The 16200-nt window shown below is 42.5% G+C and overlaps 1 protein-coding gene and 1 pseudogene across 3 annotated transcripts in view; both read right to left on the minus strand.

Annotated features, from left to right (window-relative positions):
- Positions 1-16200, minus strand: part of DDI2 (DNA damage inducible 1 homolog 2) — a 36377-nt gene that overhangs the window by 17215 nt on the left and 2962 nt on the right. For both annotated transcript variants that reach the window (XM_079777241.1, XM_079777244.1), the window contains exons 2-5: positions 9193-9322; positions 5731-5964; positions 3916-4042; positions 1283-1410 (exon numbers count right to left, since the gene is read on the minus strand). In XM_079777241.1, coding sequence (XP_079633367.1) covers positions 1283-1410; positions 3916-4042; positions 5731-5964; positions 9193-9322 — 619 coding nt within the window. The remainder of the gene's footprint in view (positions 1-1282; positions 1411-3915; positions 4043-5730; positions 5965-9192; positions 9323-16200) is intronic.
- On the minus strand, positions 12254-15584 carry LOC307102718 (ferritin light chain-like; annotated as a pseudogene). Its single transcript has 2 exons — positions 12969-15584; positions 12254-12771 (listed from the first exon to the last, which is right to left on the minus strand). The product of its transcript is annotated as a ferritin light chain-like (transcript).

The raw sequence follows: 16200 nt of genomic DNA on the forward strand, positions 1-16200 counted from the left end.
TTACCCCCCAAGCACTCAGCACAAGGCCCTGTACACAGCATTCAACAGACATTTTAAAACTTGAGTAATCAGCAGTTTACTTCTCCCAGGACTGTATGCATCTCAGTATAAACTATTTCCAACAGTTGAAACCTAGCATGTGCTCAAGTACTTGTGGATGAACAAATGGAGGAAAAGTGCCCGGCTGGTGTGGCTCAGTGGTGGAGCGTTGACCTGAGAACCAAGGGGTCACGGTTCAATTCCCAGTCAGGGCACATGCCCGGGTTGCGGGCTCAATCCCCAGTGTGGGGCATGCAGGAGGCAGTCAATCGTTGGTTCTCTCTCATCACTGATGTTTCTCTCTCTTTTCTCCCTTCCTCTCTGAAATCAATAAAAATATATATTACAAAAAACTACAACAACAACAACAAAAAATGGAGGAAAAGTTAACTTGAGCAGGAGCTTTTAGTACTCTAGGATGTCATTCCCGGAGGGCCACTGTCACACCCACGATACTGCCTGTGTGTGGTCACACAAAAAGCAAAGAGCTGTTACTAAGAGATAAGGTGACATTTAGTACAGGGATATTCTGAATCTTCAAGTGCAAAACTCCCTGCCTCCCTACCTGGCCGTTCTTTCTTCTTTCAGGGCAAGAACCACGCCCTGTATCCTACACTCCTCATTGCTCCTGGCAAAGTGATGGCACACAGACGAGGCAGAAATACTGGTTTGACCTACACTATACAGCTCCTTCTTTTTTTTAAAAAAAAAATATATATTTCTTTATTGATTTCAGAGAGGAAGGGAGAAGAGACAGAAACATCAATGAGAGAGAATCATTGATCAGCTGCCTCTTGCACACCCCCTACTGGGGATCGAGCCTGCAACCTGGGCATGTGCCCTTGGCCGGAATCGAACCTGGGACCCTTCAGTCCGCAGGCTCACGCTCTATCCACTGAGCCAAACTGGCTAGGGCTACACAGCTCCTTCTTTATTAGATTCTTATTCTAAACTTATTCAAATGATTCCCCAATTCCTTAGAGGTATCCTAGAATTCAGGATGCCAACTAAGGGGAGCAGGAAGATAAAGGAGACACTGAAAATACAAAACTGGTGAAGAAATGATTAAAAAAACAAGCTATCACAAACAAGAAAAGATGGGAAGTGAAACAACCCCCAGGTTTGCTGGTGAGCAGTCCATAGGACGAATGCCATCTTTAAGGACCCCAGGGTCTCTCCTTCTCCCTGTGTCAGGTCAGAATGTTTGCTGGAGAGACAAAGATACAAAGGACGGAGACGTCACCTGAGTCAACAAAGGCTTTCACAGGATGTCCATTCACTTTGCAGTTAATATAAAGCATCACTACTTGGCCAAAACTTTCCGGAGCCTCCTCCATAGCTATGGTCATGTTTTCCTCAATGTTCTGTTGCCTGTAACAAACCAAAACCAGGGACACTAAGAGCATTACTTCCATGAAGAAAGATCTGTTTCAAAGTCACGATATTAAAACAGATCTGTGCATATCTTTTGCTCCAGCTATAGCAGCTGAGTCACTGAAATGGAAATTGGTACTCTACCCTGCAGTCTGTGATTTAGTAGGAGGCAGAGAGATACACAGTTAGCAGAAAATTAAAGGCATACAAATTACCCTCATGTAAAATGACTATGTTTGTTCCCTTTACAAGCTCAGAAACAGGAAAAGAAACTTCTGGAGAGTAAGGGTCACAACCCTTTTTATCCTATAGAATGTTAAAATTTCATGAGTGCTCTAATTTTAACTGAGGACTTACTGGGTATCTGGGTACATTTCCTATGTCCAGGGCATTAAAAATTGTTTGCAAATACAATACTGATGTCTTAACTGCTTGTTGTTGCATCTGCTGCTTAATCTCTAAGACTGGGTTTTCTAATCTGCAAAATGAGGATAATTCATTCCTATTACAGGATTGCTGAGAGGTGGAAAGCATCATTATATGATGCCAACGTTAAGAGCAGATGTTAAAAAAAAACTCAAAAAAGATCCTTCTACCTATCACTTAGAAAACTACTAATATACACACATATAAATCATTGTTCACCTGGTCAAATAATTTCTTCTAAAATTGAACATTCTAATTCTTACATGAGAAAAGCACATAAAAGGGAGTTCCAGCTTACTCTAGCATCTCATGTCTCCTCCATTCCCAACCTCCTTTTAAAAAAAATAACCAAATAGAACCAACATTAATGGAAACTAGGGCAGGGACTAGGACACTTACTTGAAGGCTGAGACAGTAACAAAACAAGGTCCAAGGTTTGGACAAGTTACACTGTAAACCAGGCATTAGAAAACTATAGCCCAGTTCATTTACATACCGGCACTGTATCTGACCGCCCTGGCAGAACTGAGCACCAGCCATAGAGATAGTGTGGCCTGCAAAGCCTAAACTATTTACTATTTGGCCCTTAATGGGAAAAGTCTGCTGACCCCTGTTCTAAACTATCCTTTCTGTAGTAACACTCTAGCTCAACTGAACTGATGGTTTTATCAGCCATTCTCTATTGGAATATTAAACTTCTTATAAAAGCAAAGGCACACTCCTTTAACTTAGGCAAACACGCAAGCTATTATACCTTTTTTTGAGTACACATTCCCTGTACAATCACTGGCGAAGCATAAACTTTAACAGGCATTCAATAATCACAGCTTTCTCGTGTGCCGTATTATTGAAGTTAGAAATAGCCTAAAATTAGCTGTGCACTATGCACTCCTGACACTGCAGTGGCTCCAAAAACCCTTCGAGACAATGCCAGCTCCTTCGGTATTCTGGGCTCTGTATGTAGACTTTACAGGTACCAGGTTTTCTCCTTGGAAAGAATGTGTGCGTTCCCCATTTCCTTTACCCCGCCCTGGGAAGAAACATGAGCCACATGGATATGCCTCATTTCACTTCTGCTCTTCCAACAGCTCAGTGCCATGGTTTAGCTATGATGCCTCACCACACTCCCTCCCACACCTCCTGCTTCCTGGGTTGAACATATTCTTGAGAATTATATAAGGTTCCCTTATAGCTGTAATGCAGTCTAGTTCTGAGAGCACAGATATCTTCCTATTTCTCTGAGTAGATTTAATGAGTGAGACGTTTTTCAAAGATATTCATGAATTCTGATACAATTTCTGATATAATTAATGGGAACACTTAATAAGAACATAAGTAAATGGCTTAGGGCTGTCACATGATTCTAGTGTACAATTTACATTTCTTTGATTTCAAATGCAGTCAGAGAAATAAGAAAGAAGAAAACCATGATTTAACTTCCTAGTTGACAGTATAATATAATGACCAACTTAGCCTTCATGTAAATAACCAAAGATGATGACAAAGCCCCTAAAAGTAGTACTGGTAAAAGTTATGGTCTTCATATTTATACTAAAACCATTACAATGAGCCACAAAAACTGAGACGTGGGTGGTGGTGTTGAGGGGGTAGCAGCTGTTAGTTAGACTTCAAAGGGATTGACTGAACATCATCTGGCTTGTGGCTAGTCATGTAACCAAGGTTGGCATTAGCATTATTGTACCTGTTTTAGGAGTGGAGCCCAAGCATCTGCATTTTTAAAAGATTCCAACAAGATTTTAATGCAGCCTCAGGTGGGAACCACATCACTGAATCCTGGGGTCATCTACTGCAGTTGCTTTGATGACACACTGGGCTAGTCAGGGAGTCTTTACTAAAATTTTAGAGGAGAAAAGTCATTTGTATGGGGTACCTTTGTAATGTTGAATCAAAATGTGAGGAAAATGAGAGTGGGAATGAAGGAAAGGACTGAAGTTACTAGCTTAGGTGCAAAATAAGGAATCTACCTCAAAGCAAATGCCCAATCAATACCAGACAGCCTGTAGTTTGGCAGTTTCCATTTTCTAACTCTTGCTGTTTAGGTGAAGGCATCATTACCTTATATCTTCTTCTATTTTTGCCTGAGCTTCAAGATCAAAAGGATCAGCAGAAAAGAGACGAATCCTTTCTTGCTCTCTCCGGGCTCGGTCCTGCTGCTGCTCCACCAGGACCCTAGTGAATTTCTCTACAAAAGGAGGAAAATCTTAAGTACCACTAGATTTCATTCCTTACTAGTACTTTTCCACATCAGACAATTTCTCAAAATATAACTGTAAGAGATGCAGAAAAGATGCCTAAAAAATTATTTTTTGTTTCTTACTCCTTTCCCCCCTTTTTAATGTATGTATTGGGATGATACTGGTTAAGAAAATTGTACAGGTTTCAGGTGCAGAATTCTACAAGATGCCTAAAAATAAATAAGCAATTACATTTACTTTATATTCTCCGAGGCAAGACTATTTCTTCACCTAAATTCAGTATAAAGAAATAAAATATTTGGAAAAATCATTTAGTCTTTTAAGAAGTTACCTACCACATTATCTATAGTCAGAGATCACGACTTCTCAATTTAAATCTGGAAAATGCTATAAAGGACCCCACTTGTCTCCTCCCCACTGCCCTTGTTATTCTTTTGGCTAGAAATAAAATAAAGCGCTATAACCCCATTTCCTCTTCTGGTCTCATTTCCTTTATAACAATCTGCCTTAAAGCAGACAAATTAAATGCAAACTACTAATATTCCTGTCTATTACCTGATGGGTAATAGACAGGAATATTAGTAAAGAGGAAAGATTGCTTACTATAAGATACATTACAAAAATCACCTTTATTTTGCTATTTCTTAAATGTGGGTGCATTTAAATGTGTAAACTTAAATGTGGCATCATCATGGTCTTTGACAATTAAATATGCTGCATAAGAAATTAAAGGAACCAAGATACTGGTCAGATGAACTATTACACACAATATGGATGAATCTATAATCATTAAGTTGAGTGAAAGAAGCCTGACATGAGAGGACATTCTGCATGATTCCATTTACATGAGGATCAAATCTAGGCAAAATTAATTTAAAATGATTATCAGAATTTGGTAGTCTATAAGGGGAGGAAACTGACCGAAAGAGAACATAATGCAACTTTCTGGAAAGAAATGTTCTAGTTCTCGATTGGGGTGGTGGATATATGAGTCAGCCAAAACAAACTGTATACATAAAATCTGCGAATTTCTCTGTAGGTAAATATTACCTCAATTTACAGAATGGTTAAGAAATGAGTTATTAAGTATTTGTTATGTTTTAAAATTTAATCAGTACAGTTTCGTAAAATGGGAGAAATTTACAGAGAAAACCTGACTCATAAAGAGGACTAAAAATAAATGTTCTGTGAAATGAAAGAATGGCTCAAGTACAGCTCCAAATAGACTGTTGGTAACAACCCCTTCATTAAACTTGGGGTGGATGCGAGTAAGGGGGTTCAATTAGCCACACAGGCTGAAGGCCTCAGACCTGTTTCCTGTAGCTAACAAGCACCATAGGCTTATTGGCGCTCTCTTTATTGAAGGTCTAACTAAACAGGTTAAAATATCAGTACCTGGGTTATGTGCTGCTGAAATAATTAGGAAAAAAAAGAGTAAATGGAAGGACTGGTTTAGCTGGATTTCAGGACTCTATGCAGCCCTGAAATTTTGTCAATACTGTCATTAACTCAGACTTCTACATTAGTGCTAACTTACCTCTCACAGACCAACTGATATGTTCATAACTCATGTGCCACAGTGGACTGAACACACTAGTTGCTTCCAATTCTCCCCACCTGCTATGATACACTACTTCACCTCAGGTCAGCTTGACAGCCTTTCAGATTAACTTACCAAGATCTCCACTGAGCAGAGCATCTGCCAGGGGCGGGTTTCGCTCTTTCAGCAAGGACAGCTCATGGGGGTTGGCCAGCAGCATGTCTCGGAGCAAGGCTGGGTTATCCAAGCCCTGCGGAGATAAAGCCAGTTCTCCGGGAGATGAGTGGGACTGCTGTACTCCGGGCTGCCGCTGCCGGGAGCTCGAGGTGCCGGGCACAGATATACTACGGAAGTCTATTCGGGGTATGTCTGTTGAGGAAAAGTGATTGTTTACTTTAAATGATCCGTGAAAACAAGCATCTGAAGGAAACAGAACATGTGCTCATACATGGTATGTAATGTAGTAAGTGGTGATCGCAGATAGACTAATGCCCTCTCCCTTTTTAAAAAGAAGAAATATATTTCTTTATTGATTTCAGAGAGGAAGGAAGAGGGAGAGAGATAGAAACATGAGTGATAAGAGAGAATCATGGATTGGCTGCTTCTTGCACACCCCGCACTGGGGATCGAGCCCACAACCCGGGCATGTGCCCCTGGCTGGAATTGAACCCAGGACCCTTCAGTCCACAGGCCGATGCTCTATCCACTGAGCCAAACGCCCTCTCCCTTGCTCAAGTTTCTCATGTTGACTTTGAATATAAAGGCTGCAGCCTGAGAGTGAACAGGTAGAAAAAAATACAAGGGGGGAGGGAGACTATGGTAGTAACCCCAAATTTTCGGCTTATAAAATATCATAAAATAGATGTTTTTCTTTTTGTTTTTTAAAAAAGTAAAGCTAGTCTCAAATGTAACGACAAAAATCGATGTGGTTCTTAAGAAAAACCGTGGTCTGCTTTGAAATATGCTTTGAGGACCCTGACACCCTGGGTAAAGAATACTATGTATATCAAGTGCACAGCACAAATGACCGATGTTAAATTCTACAAGTCTGTGTTGTACATAGCAGTTCTTTGAATTTACACTTCCATCTGTGCATCACTACTAACTCTTCCAATAGCCCTGGGGAGCTCGCAGGTGTAATCATTTTACAAGAGAGAAAAACAGAAGGAAAATAATGTGCACAGGTTCCCAGTGCTGAGTACACTAACAGACATGGCAGATCCCACACTCCAGGCTGAGCTGACTTATTAAACTAAAAGTAAAATGAAAGGGAGCCTTACACAAAGGACCCAAATGGTTCTATTTATATGAAATATCCAGAACAGGAAAATACAGAGACAGTTAGTAGACCAATGGTTGCCAGGGCTAGGAGGCTTGAGGGAAGATGAAGAATTACAGGGTTCCTTTAATTAAAGTGATGAAATGTGCTATAACTGATTGTAGTGATGGTTGCACAACTCTCAATATACTAAAAATCATCTAATTGTATCCTCTACATGAGAGAATTGTGTGGTATGTGAATGATCTCATTAAACTATTACTTTAAAAGTTTTATTTTTAAAAAGGAAGAAGAGAAGTAGAACCAGAATGAGGGGCTAGGACTGAATTAATCCACATTTCTCCAATCACAAAATGCAGATGATGGTCACACTTGTGCCAAGCCTGGGGCTATCCTGAACCCTTTGGACCTCAAGTAGGAGGGAATGCTTTAACTTGGGCATAAGGTTTCTGTCTCTTAGCATGGGTCCAACTAGTCACTCAGCTGGCAGTTAGCAGTGTATGTGTATGAACTTCCAACCAATGAAAAGGTGAAAGGAATGGCATGATCTCTGTGAGGGAAACTATACCAATTAGCAAAACACATATGGGGGGCCTTCTTTGTGGGTTGAGAAATTTTATCTCCAACCCTGTTATACTTATCTTGAGAATCTGCTCACTTCAGAAAAAATGTGAAAACTTGTTCACCTTGTAGACCAGATCCCACTCTCTCCCTCACCCGGTGGCTCTCTTGTCCATATGGGGCCGTCCAGAAAAACACAGCTACGTTTCCAGAACTAACAATCTCACCAACTTAATCAAAGGGAGACTTGGTTTTTATTGACGGGCATCTTGGAACCACTACCCTTTCTGAAGTTTAACAGCAGCCCCAGGGGGTAATGTAATCCGAATCTGGAGGAGCCCTGCCAGTGATCTCCTCTAGCCCAGTTCCAGGCTGAATGGAAGCACTGTGCTCTAAGCTCGAGACTGGCATCACCTGGACACCTATCAGTTGTTACCAAAAATTTTAAAACCAAGTGACCTAGAGAACAAACACTGTTTAAAGAAACCTATCAGGATACGATAGGGAGTGGAGAAAAACTAATTCATTCCATCAAGTAGTTCCACATCAGAACCTTATAATAAACTTTGGTAGATCAAAAACCCCTTTGAGTACCTGAAGCAACTTATGAGCCCTGTCCCCATCAAATGCCCACACCCTCACAATTGTGCTTCTTATTTCGGGGACACAGAAACCTCTTAAACCCAATGGACAGATTCAAAATTATAAACACCTACTCTGGGTGGGACTCCTAAGATAAGAATCCTTTCTTCTTCTTCTTCTTTTAAAATATATTTTACTGATTTTTACAGAGAGGAAGGGAGAGGGATAGAGAGTTAGAAACATTGATGAGAGAGAAACATCGATCAGCTGCCTCCTGCACACCCCCCCTACTGGGGATGTGCCCGCAACCAAGGTACACGCCCTTGACTAGAATCGAACCTGGGACCCTTCAGTCCATAGGCCGACACGCTATCCACTGAGCCAAACCAGTCAGGGCTCCTTTCTTCTTTTTACATGATTAACGAAGGTGGTGAGAAAGAACCAGAAGTTAGTGGTTTAGCTGCTTAATGTTCATAAAGTTCAGTATAATAGAAAAGCACCGAGTTTTAATTCCTATGCCTTCCCTTATTAGCTATGTAACTTGGAAGACATAATTTAAAATCAGAGTTTCAGCTCTGGCTATTGTGGCTCAGTTGGCTGGAACATCCTCCCGTGCACCAAAAGGTGGTGGGTTTGATTCCCAGTCAGGGCACATACCCAGGTTGCGGGTTTGATCCCCGGTCAGGGCATATCTGGGAGACAACCGATCAATGTTTCTCTCCCTTCCTCTAAACAAACAAACAAACAAACAAACAAATAAATAAAATCAGTTTCATCTGTTAATGATAGTAAATTGTAAAGAGGAATCTCTTCCTTTACATCGGAGTTAGGAGATCACGTGAGTACCTGGCTGACTGCAAAGACCTGCTACTGAACCCCAGACACAATGTTGCATGTCAGTCAGCAATCAGGCATGTGGAGCCTCTCCAAGTCCTTCCAGGACAAAATTATCATTGATAACCACAGAAGCTAACATTTAGTGAGGGCTTGCTATGTGCTGAAGGTTTTATAAGCATTATTCTCACATCAATTCTAGGAGTTGAGTTAAAGGGGCAGAGTCAGGATCTGCACCCTAGTGGTCTGAATCAAAAGCTAATTCAAAACTCTGAACCACTACGCTATGCTATCTAGTCATGCTTGTGCCAGGGGATGCTAACCATTCCGAGATGTCTTACTTGGAAACTGCGCTGAAGGTCGAGGGTCCACATTCTCCTTCTGTCGTAAAATCACGACATCTCCGTCTTTCAGGCCGTAAGAAGCCAGAGACCTGTGGTTGTCTGTGAGAGGTCTTTCAGCATAGACAATCTACAACCAGAAAAGATGTCACAGTACAAAGCACTGAGCAAAGAAAGACTAGGTTTCCTCTTCATCAGATAGTCACTTCCTGCACAGCCCGCCAACAGTTTCCCATCACACCCAGAATAAAAGCCAGTCCTTCTCACCACCTCCAGGCTCCCTCTGACCCGATCTCACACCACGATTGCTGTTTCTCAAGTAACGACTTCCTCTCAAGGCCGTTCCACGTGCTCTTCTCTCTACCTGAGGAATGTTCTTTCCTGTCATTTTTTAGGTCTCTGATCAAACATCACCTCTTCAGAGACCTCTTTTAATCACCTTCACTTAACACATATATTTATTTCTTTATTGTCCTCCTGCCCCCGCTACAATGTAAACTACTTGAGGACAAGGACTTGGCTTTGCTTGCCATATCCCAAATGCCTAGAACAGGGCCTGTCAGATAAATAATGCCCAACTATTTGTTGAATTAAAGGACGAACAAGTCTATGGAAGTAGTGGATATAACTTCAGATTTCACTTTGAGCAGAGAGGGAAATGGGAATGATTTACTCTGGGTACGCAAACTAAAATACTATGAAATAACGCGTGCAGTTCTCCCCCTCCCCCAGTTTTAGTGAGCTAGAACTGACTTAAAAACTGGCATTATTTTTAGGTATACACCATGGCTTGATATATGTATTTTAGGAAATGATCACAATAAATTAACCATCCATCATCTCACATAGCTACAAATTTTCTTCCCTGTGAGAACTTACATTACATCCCAATGTGCCCATTAGTTATTTATTTTTTAATCCTCACCCAACCATATGTTCACTGATTTTAGAGAGGAAGGGAGGGAAAGAGAGAAACATTAATTGGTTACCTCTTGTACACGCCCTGACTGGGGATCAAACCCGCAACCTTTTGGTTTACAGGACGCTCCAACCGAGCCACCTGGCCAGGACCCAATGTGCCCATTTTTAAAATGATCTTGCACACTATCAAGTCTAAAAGGTACCCAAACACCAACCTTCCTGCATTCTTCCTTTAAAAAAAAAAAAATCCCCAAGGTTTTATCACTCATGTTTGTGAGTGGAAGATAAAAATGGAAGACACCAAAAAGAACAATTGAACACAGTGGAAAAAAGAAACAGGGATGTACTACTAATAAAAATATTTTTATGGGCCTTGGCTGGGTAGCTCAGTTGGTTAAAGCATCGTCCAGATATAAAGGTTTCGGGTTCAATCCCCAGTCAGGGCACACACAAGAATCAACCAATACATACATAAATAAGCGAAACAACAAATCAATCACCCTATCTTCCTCCCTCCCTCCCTCCCTCCCTCTAAAAATCAGTAAATAAAATTAAAAAGATCTATTTTGACGATGTGCAATCAAACACTGAAGAAAGCTTGAGAGCATAAAAACAGGTGAAACACTGTGCTCTGGAAAGAACAGGAACACACCGAGGGCAAGCTATAATTTTACCATGAAGGAACATAAAACCTCCCTGCATCATTCTACTCCAGAGGGACAGTCAGACTTTGAAAGGTTTTCTTCCTAACAATTCGCTTTTCACAGGCCACATGCAAAGAGGCTTCAGTTCTGTCCTGGCTCTGACCGGGCCCGTCACTCAGCTGGCCCAGGCACCCCACTTCTCATTTGTTCGGCAAGCAGTGGGGCTAGATCATCATTACAGCTGTCTCTTCCAGGCCTCTCTGCTACACTCCCATTTTACAGTGTTTCCTCACGTGTCCTCATAACTCTTAACACTAAGACTGCCTGACACAGAACCTGAAACACCCAGGATTTAAACAGGAGAAATATGATCTGTCTTATCTGCTCTCAGAATTTACACTGAAATGAGGAACAGAACAGGAAACTGAATGTAGTTCCCTCCAACGTAAAAAAGTTCTGGGGATGAGCAAAAAATTGATTTGCAGAGTTTGTAGGTCCAATTATACTTTATAAGTTTTATACACAAACTTAAAACATGTTACAACAGACTGCAACTGTCACCATCAATCTATTCACACTCCCTTATTTATGTATCTCACAATAAAAAGCACACCAAAATCAACACAGATTGTTTGCAATACAACCCAAGTCATTCTATAACTTGTAGGATTGCTTGAAAAAACCACCATAAGTCTGAAATGACCAGTGTTCCAGGTTGAAGTGTACAGCAAGAAAGAAGGGGCGTGCTAAGAGTAATGCCATGCAGACACTCATGAGGTGGCATCAACATTATGAAGCCACCAGTGGGTCCAAGGCTTACTTCTTAGTTTTCCAGGTTCACAAGTTCAACCATCAGTATATTTAGAGATACACAATCAGTCGACATATTCTAACTGTACTTATAGAAGAATATTTAATTATCTACAAGCAATCAAAACCAAGAGTCAGAATGCTCCCATCCACAGGATCACAGTTCTCTTCAGGCTGGAAATGACACGTGGAAAGCCTTATTAAAAGAGTAGACAGACAGCTACCACTGAGAACTTCCACGAAGAGCCAGCATCATACCAGGTTCTTAGTCGCCCACATAATCCTCATATCCTCTCAATTAAATCTTTTTTAAAAAAAATATATTTTATTGATTTTTTACAGAGAGGGAGAGGGATAGAAAGTTAGAAACATCGATGATAGAGAAACATCGATCAGCTGCCTCTTGCACAACCCCCACCGGGGATGTGCCCACAACCCAGGTACATGCCCTTGACCAGAATCGAACCCGGGACCTTTCAGTCCGCAGGCCAACGCTCTATCCACTGAGCCAAACCGGTTTCGGCTCATTTAAGTCTTATAATCATCTTAAGCAGGTATTATTTGTCCGCCCCCCCCCCCACCCTTTTTTTTTTTTTTTGCTGCAAAAAGCTTTGTTTCATTTGGTCCAATGCATGGGAGAGGGCTCCAGGGTGGTTAAAAGAATGGCTAGTAGTTCGGGAAGAGGCTCAGGTAAAAGTCAGACACCAGGGGGATGCAGAGGGCCCCCCAAAGGCCTCTGGGCTCCAAAGGCTCCTAGTTGTGCTTGAGGGTGAGTCATTAGAAGAGACACTCGCCCAGCCCAGCCTGGGGCCAGCCAGACTGTGGAGGTTAGTCAGGTGGTCACCCATCTTCTTGATCAGTTTCACCTCCTCATCCAGAAAGTGGTTCTTCAGGAAGTCACAGAGCTGAGGGTCTGCATGGGTAGAACCCAGGGCCTGCAGCTCCAAAAGGGCCTGGTTCAGGTTCTTCTCCAAGGCCAGGGCGGCTTCCATGGCATCCTGAGTTTTGCCCACTCATCTTGGGAGGCTCCAGCACGTCCTGGAAGAGAATGCGGCCGCCACGCTTGTTTTGCAATTTTAAGAGATGCTCGGTGACCTCGCGCTTCTCTGCCAACTCGCAGAAGTGGCCACACCCTCGAGAGCCACATCATCATGGTCGAAATAGTAGCCCAGAGAGAGGTAGGTGTAGGCCAGTGGCCGGCAAACTCATTAGTCAACAGAGCCAAATATCAACAGTACAACGGTTGAAATTTCTTTTGAGAGCCAAATTTTTTAAACTTAAACTTCTTCTAACGCCACTTCTTCAAAATAGACTCGCCCAGGCCGTGGTATTTTGTGGAAGAGCCACACTCAAGGGGCCAAAGAGCCGCATGTGGCTCGCGAGCCGCAGTTTGCTGACCACGGGTGTAGGAGGTCCACAGATGCAGGTTGGCCAGGTGGTTGACCGCAGCCTCCACCTCGGTGGAATAATTCTGACGGATTTGGGAGCTCATGGTTGTTCAGCAATAAGGAGTTAAGGTAGAAAAAAAAAACTGTTGTGTTGGCTGGTCCCGGAGGTGTTTCTGAAGGTGGTGACTGGATAAGACACAGGAGGGTGGTTGGAGGCTGGAAGAAGGGGCGCCCCTGGGTCTGTTCCGTCCAAACACTGTTGAAGCAAGAGACAGATCCGGGACCGCCGAGGGCACTGCCTATTTGTCCCATTTTATGGACAGGGAAACAGACGAGTGACCTGAGGTTACACAGCTATCAAGGAGAACTGGGAGTGGAACCACATCAGCCTGACTCGAAAGCCCACATGCAGGAACTCTCAGGTACCACACACAACTTTCCTACACATAAGTCCAAAGTGTTCTGGTAAACTAGAGGCCCGGTGCACAGATTCGTGCACTGGTGGGGTCCCTCGGCCTGGCCTGCGGGGATCGGGCTGAAACTGGCTCTCTGACATCCTCCGAGGGGTCCTGGATTGCGAGAGGGCGGTTCTCGGGTGACGCATCCCAGAATCAGGCTTCCCTCCTCTCTGGTTCCAGGTGCATCACCTGAGAACCACAGCTGCCAAGTCACCGCAGCTCGATAGCTCCTGCGTTGAGCGTCTGCCCCCTGGTGGTCAGTGTGGGTCAAGCTATCGGTCAGACAGTCAAATGGTCGGCCAGTCACTTAGGCTTTTATATATATAGATTAGCTGGGTGACCTTAACAGGAGCTACTAAGCCATCTACCACCATTACGGGCCTATACTCACCAGGAGGATCAAAGCAGTGTCCACTGTTCAATGCATCCCCTGCCCTGAACCCAGACAAGGAACACTACCAAGTCCTCACTCTTTGGGGACCCATTTCACAGATGCTGTACACCACTCCACTGTTCAGTTAGCATAGCCTTTCCTCAGAAGACATACAATTTCTTTTTAAAGGAGGGCAGCCTGATCTAACAATAAAAATGTACCAGGTAAGACCCAGATAATCACTAATGGGATATTGCTATCTGCCCCAACTTCCTAAAAATACTAGACTGGCCCTACCTGGTTTGGCTCAATGGGTAGAGAGTCAGCCTGTGGGTTCTGGGTTAGATTCTGGTCAAGGTCACATGCCTGGTTTGTGGGCTCGGTCCCCGGTAGGGGGGGTGCAGGAGGCAGCCAATGATTCTCTCTCTTCATTGATATTTCTCTCTCTTCTTCTCCTTTCCTCTCTGAAATCAATAAAAATATTTTTTTAAATAAAAATACCAGACTGGAGAATGTGTGAGGGGCAAACATTCTTCACCGTGACAAAGCGCCAGGTATGTTCCATTTTAATTCAAGGACACAAAATAAATAAACAAAAGCTTAGATGAAATTATCATTGCCGCAAAGAACTAATTTTTTGTTGTTAAAATAGGTGTTAAGAGACTAAGAAAGATAATTATTTTGCAGCTTAGGTCCCAGAATAAATCTGAATGATTTTCTAACTTAATAGAAGTGTCCATCAGACCATGGTTTCAAATACCCACCAGACAAAACAAAATGAGTTTTAGTAATGGCACTGGTGAGGCTTTCCACCATTCATAACACCCAACTCAAATGTACAAAGCTCAGCCCTAGCCGGTTTGGAAGTTTTGACAGTTACAAGGGCATACAATTCTTACAGCTACAGGTTTTAATCTGCAGAAGGGGCACACTGCTGGTGCTCACCCCAGGAGGTACCCGAGATTGGATTCTAATCTTAACCAATATTTAACAATAAACTAATTCATACAACTCCAAGACCTTTAAGGATGATGTAAAATGTTTTCTGATCTCTGAACAGAAATCATAACACTATTTCTAGCATTAAGGACCACAAACTGGCCACAAAACCCTTGGAATCACATCTCAATGGCTTCATAATAGTATCTACCATGAGTTGAAAACCCACTATATACCAAGTGATCTATATACACTATTCCAAGTAATGGCTTGACTTTTACAACCCTTCTGGAAGATAACTTGGCAACAGTTACCAAAGCCTTTCAAAAGACCTGACAATTCCATAAGACTTTATCCTGAGAAAATAATCAGAAATGAAGAGAAAGCCTTAAAGTATACAGATATCCATGGAAATGTTACCCATAATTGCTTCCAATCCCCCCAATTCCAATATCCAGACATAGAGAAATTATTAAATAAATTGTAGTACATCAATATGATGACATGTCATTTAGCCATTACAGGGATGAATTTGAAGAATCCTATATAATAAAGAGCTAATATGCAAATGGTCATTACGCCCCCATGCTGTCACAATCCATCACCAGGAGGCTGCGTGTGCGCACGGGTGGGCGGGGCTGCATGTTCGCGGAGCCATGGAGGTGGGTCCCGGTGGCTCCGCGCACAAGGCCAGGGGTCCTGGCAGCTCTGCCTCTATGTGGTGAGGCCAGAGATCCCCCAGCTCCGGCCTACCTCTTTGGGGCAATCCATCGAGGAGCCCTGGATGGGTGGGCGGGGCCTACCTCTTTGGGGAGATCGATTGAGGGGCTCCCGCACTATGAGAGGGCACAGGCCAGGCTGGGGAAACTCTCCCCCACGCGCCTCCACCCCCCCCCCCCCCCGCTCCCAGTGCACGAATTTCGTGCACCAGGCCTCTCGTTTATAATATATGGGAAAATGCCGACAATGTAGTGTTGGCTGAAGCTATTGTTTATACAGTTCAGGCCATGTTTAAAAAACACATTTTAAATATATAAAGGGAATAAAATGTTATTAAAAAAATACATTAGAAAGTAAACTGCAGTTATCTAAAAGTTAAGAGGTAATAAGTAATTGTGTTCTTTGTTACAAGTTTTCTATAATGACTACATAGTATTTATCAAGGGGGAAAAATACATGAAAATTACCTGCAAAAATAAACATACCCAAACCAGCTACAATAGAAAATTTCAGTTTCCACTGGTTTAAAATAGTATTTTACAAACCACAACTCATGCTGTGTGCAGAGCTGCGTTTCCAGGATCATACAGTTATTGCTATTATTTGGCATTTAAATGTCTTTCACTTGAGAGTACTTACACATTTCACACCCTCTTTACCACATGCCACCTACAGGGGTAAATTATAACAGTGTTTCAAAAATACAGACATTAAAGTGAAGCTAAGTTCGGATAACTGTTTGAAGTTTGCCCAGC

The sequence above is a fragment of the Cnephaeus nilssonii genome (genome assembly GCF_951640355.1).
Source record: "Cnephaeus nilssonii genome assembly, chromosome: 7".
NCBI lineage: Eukaryota > Metazoa > Chordata > Mammalia > Chiroptera > Vespertilionidae > Cnephaeus > Cnephaeus nilssonii.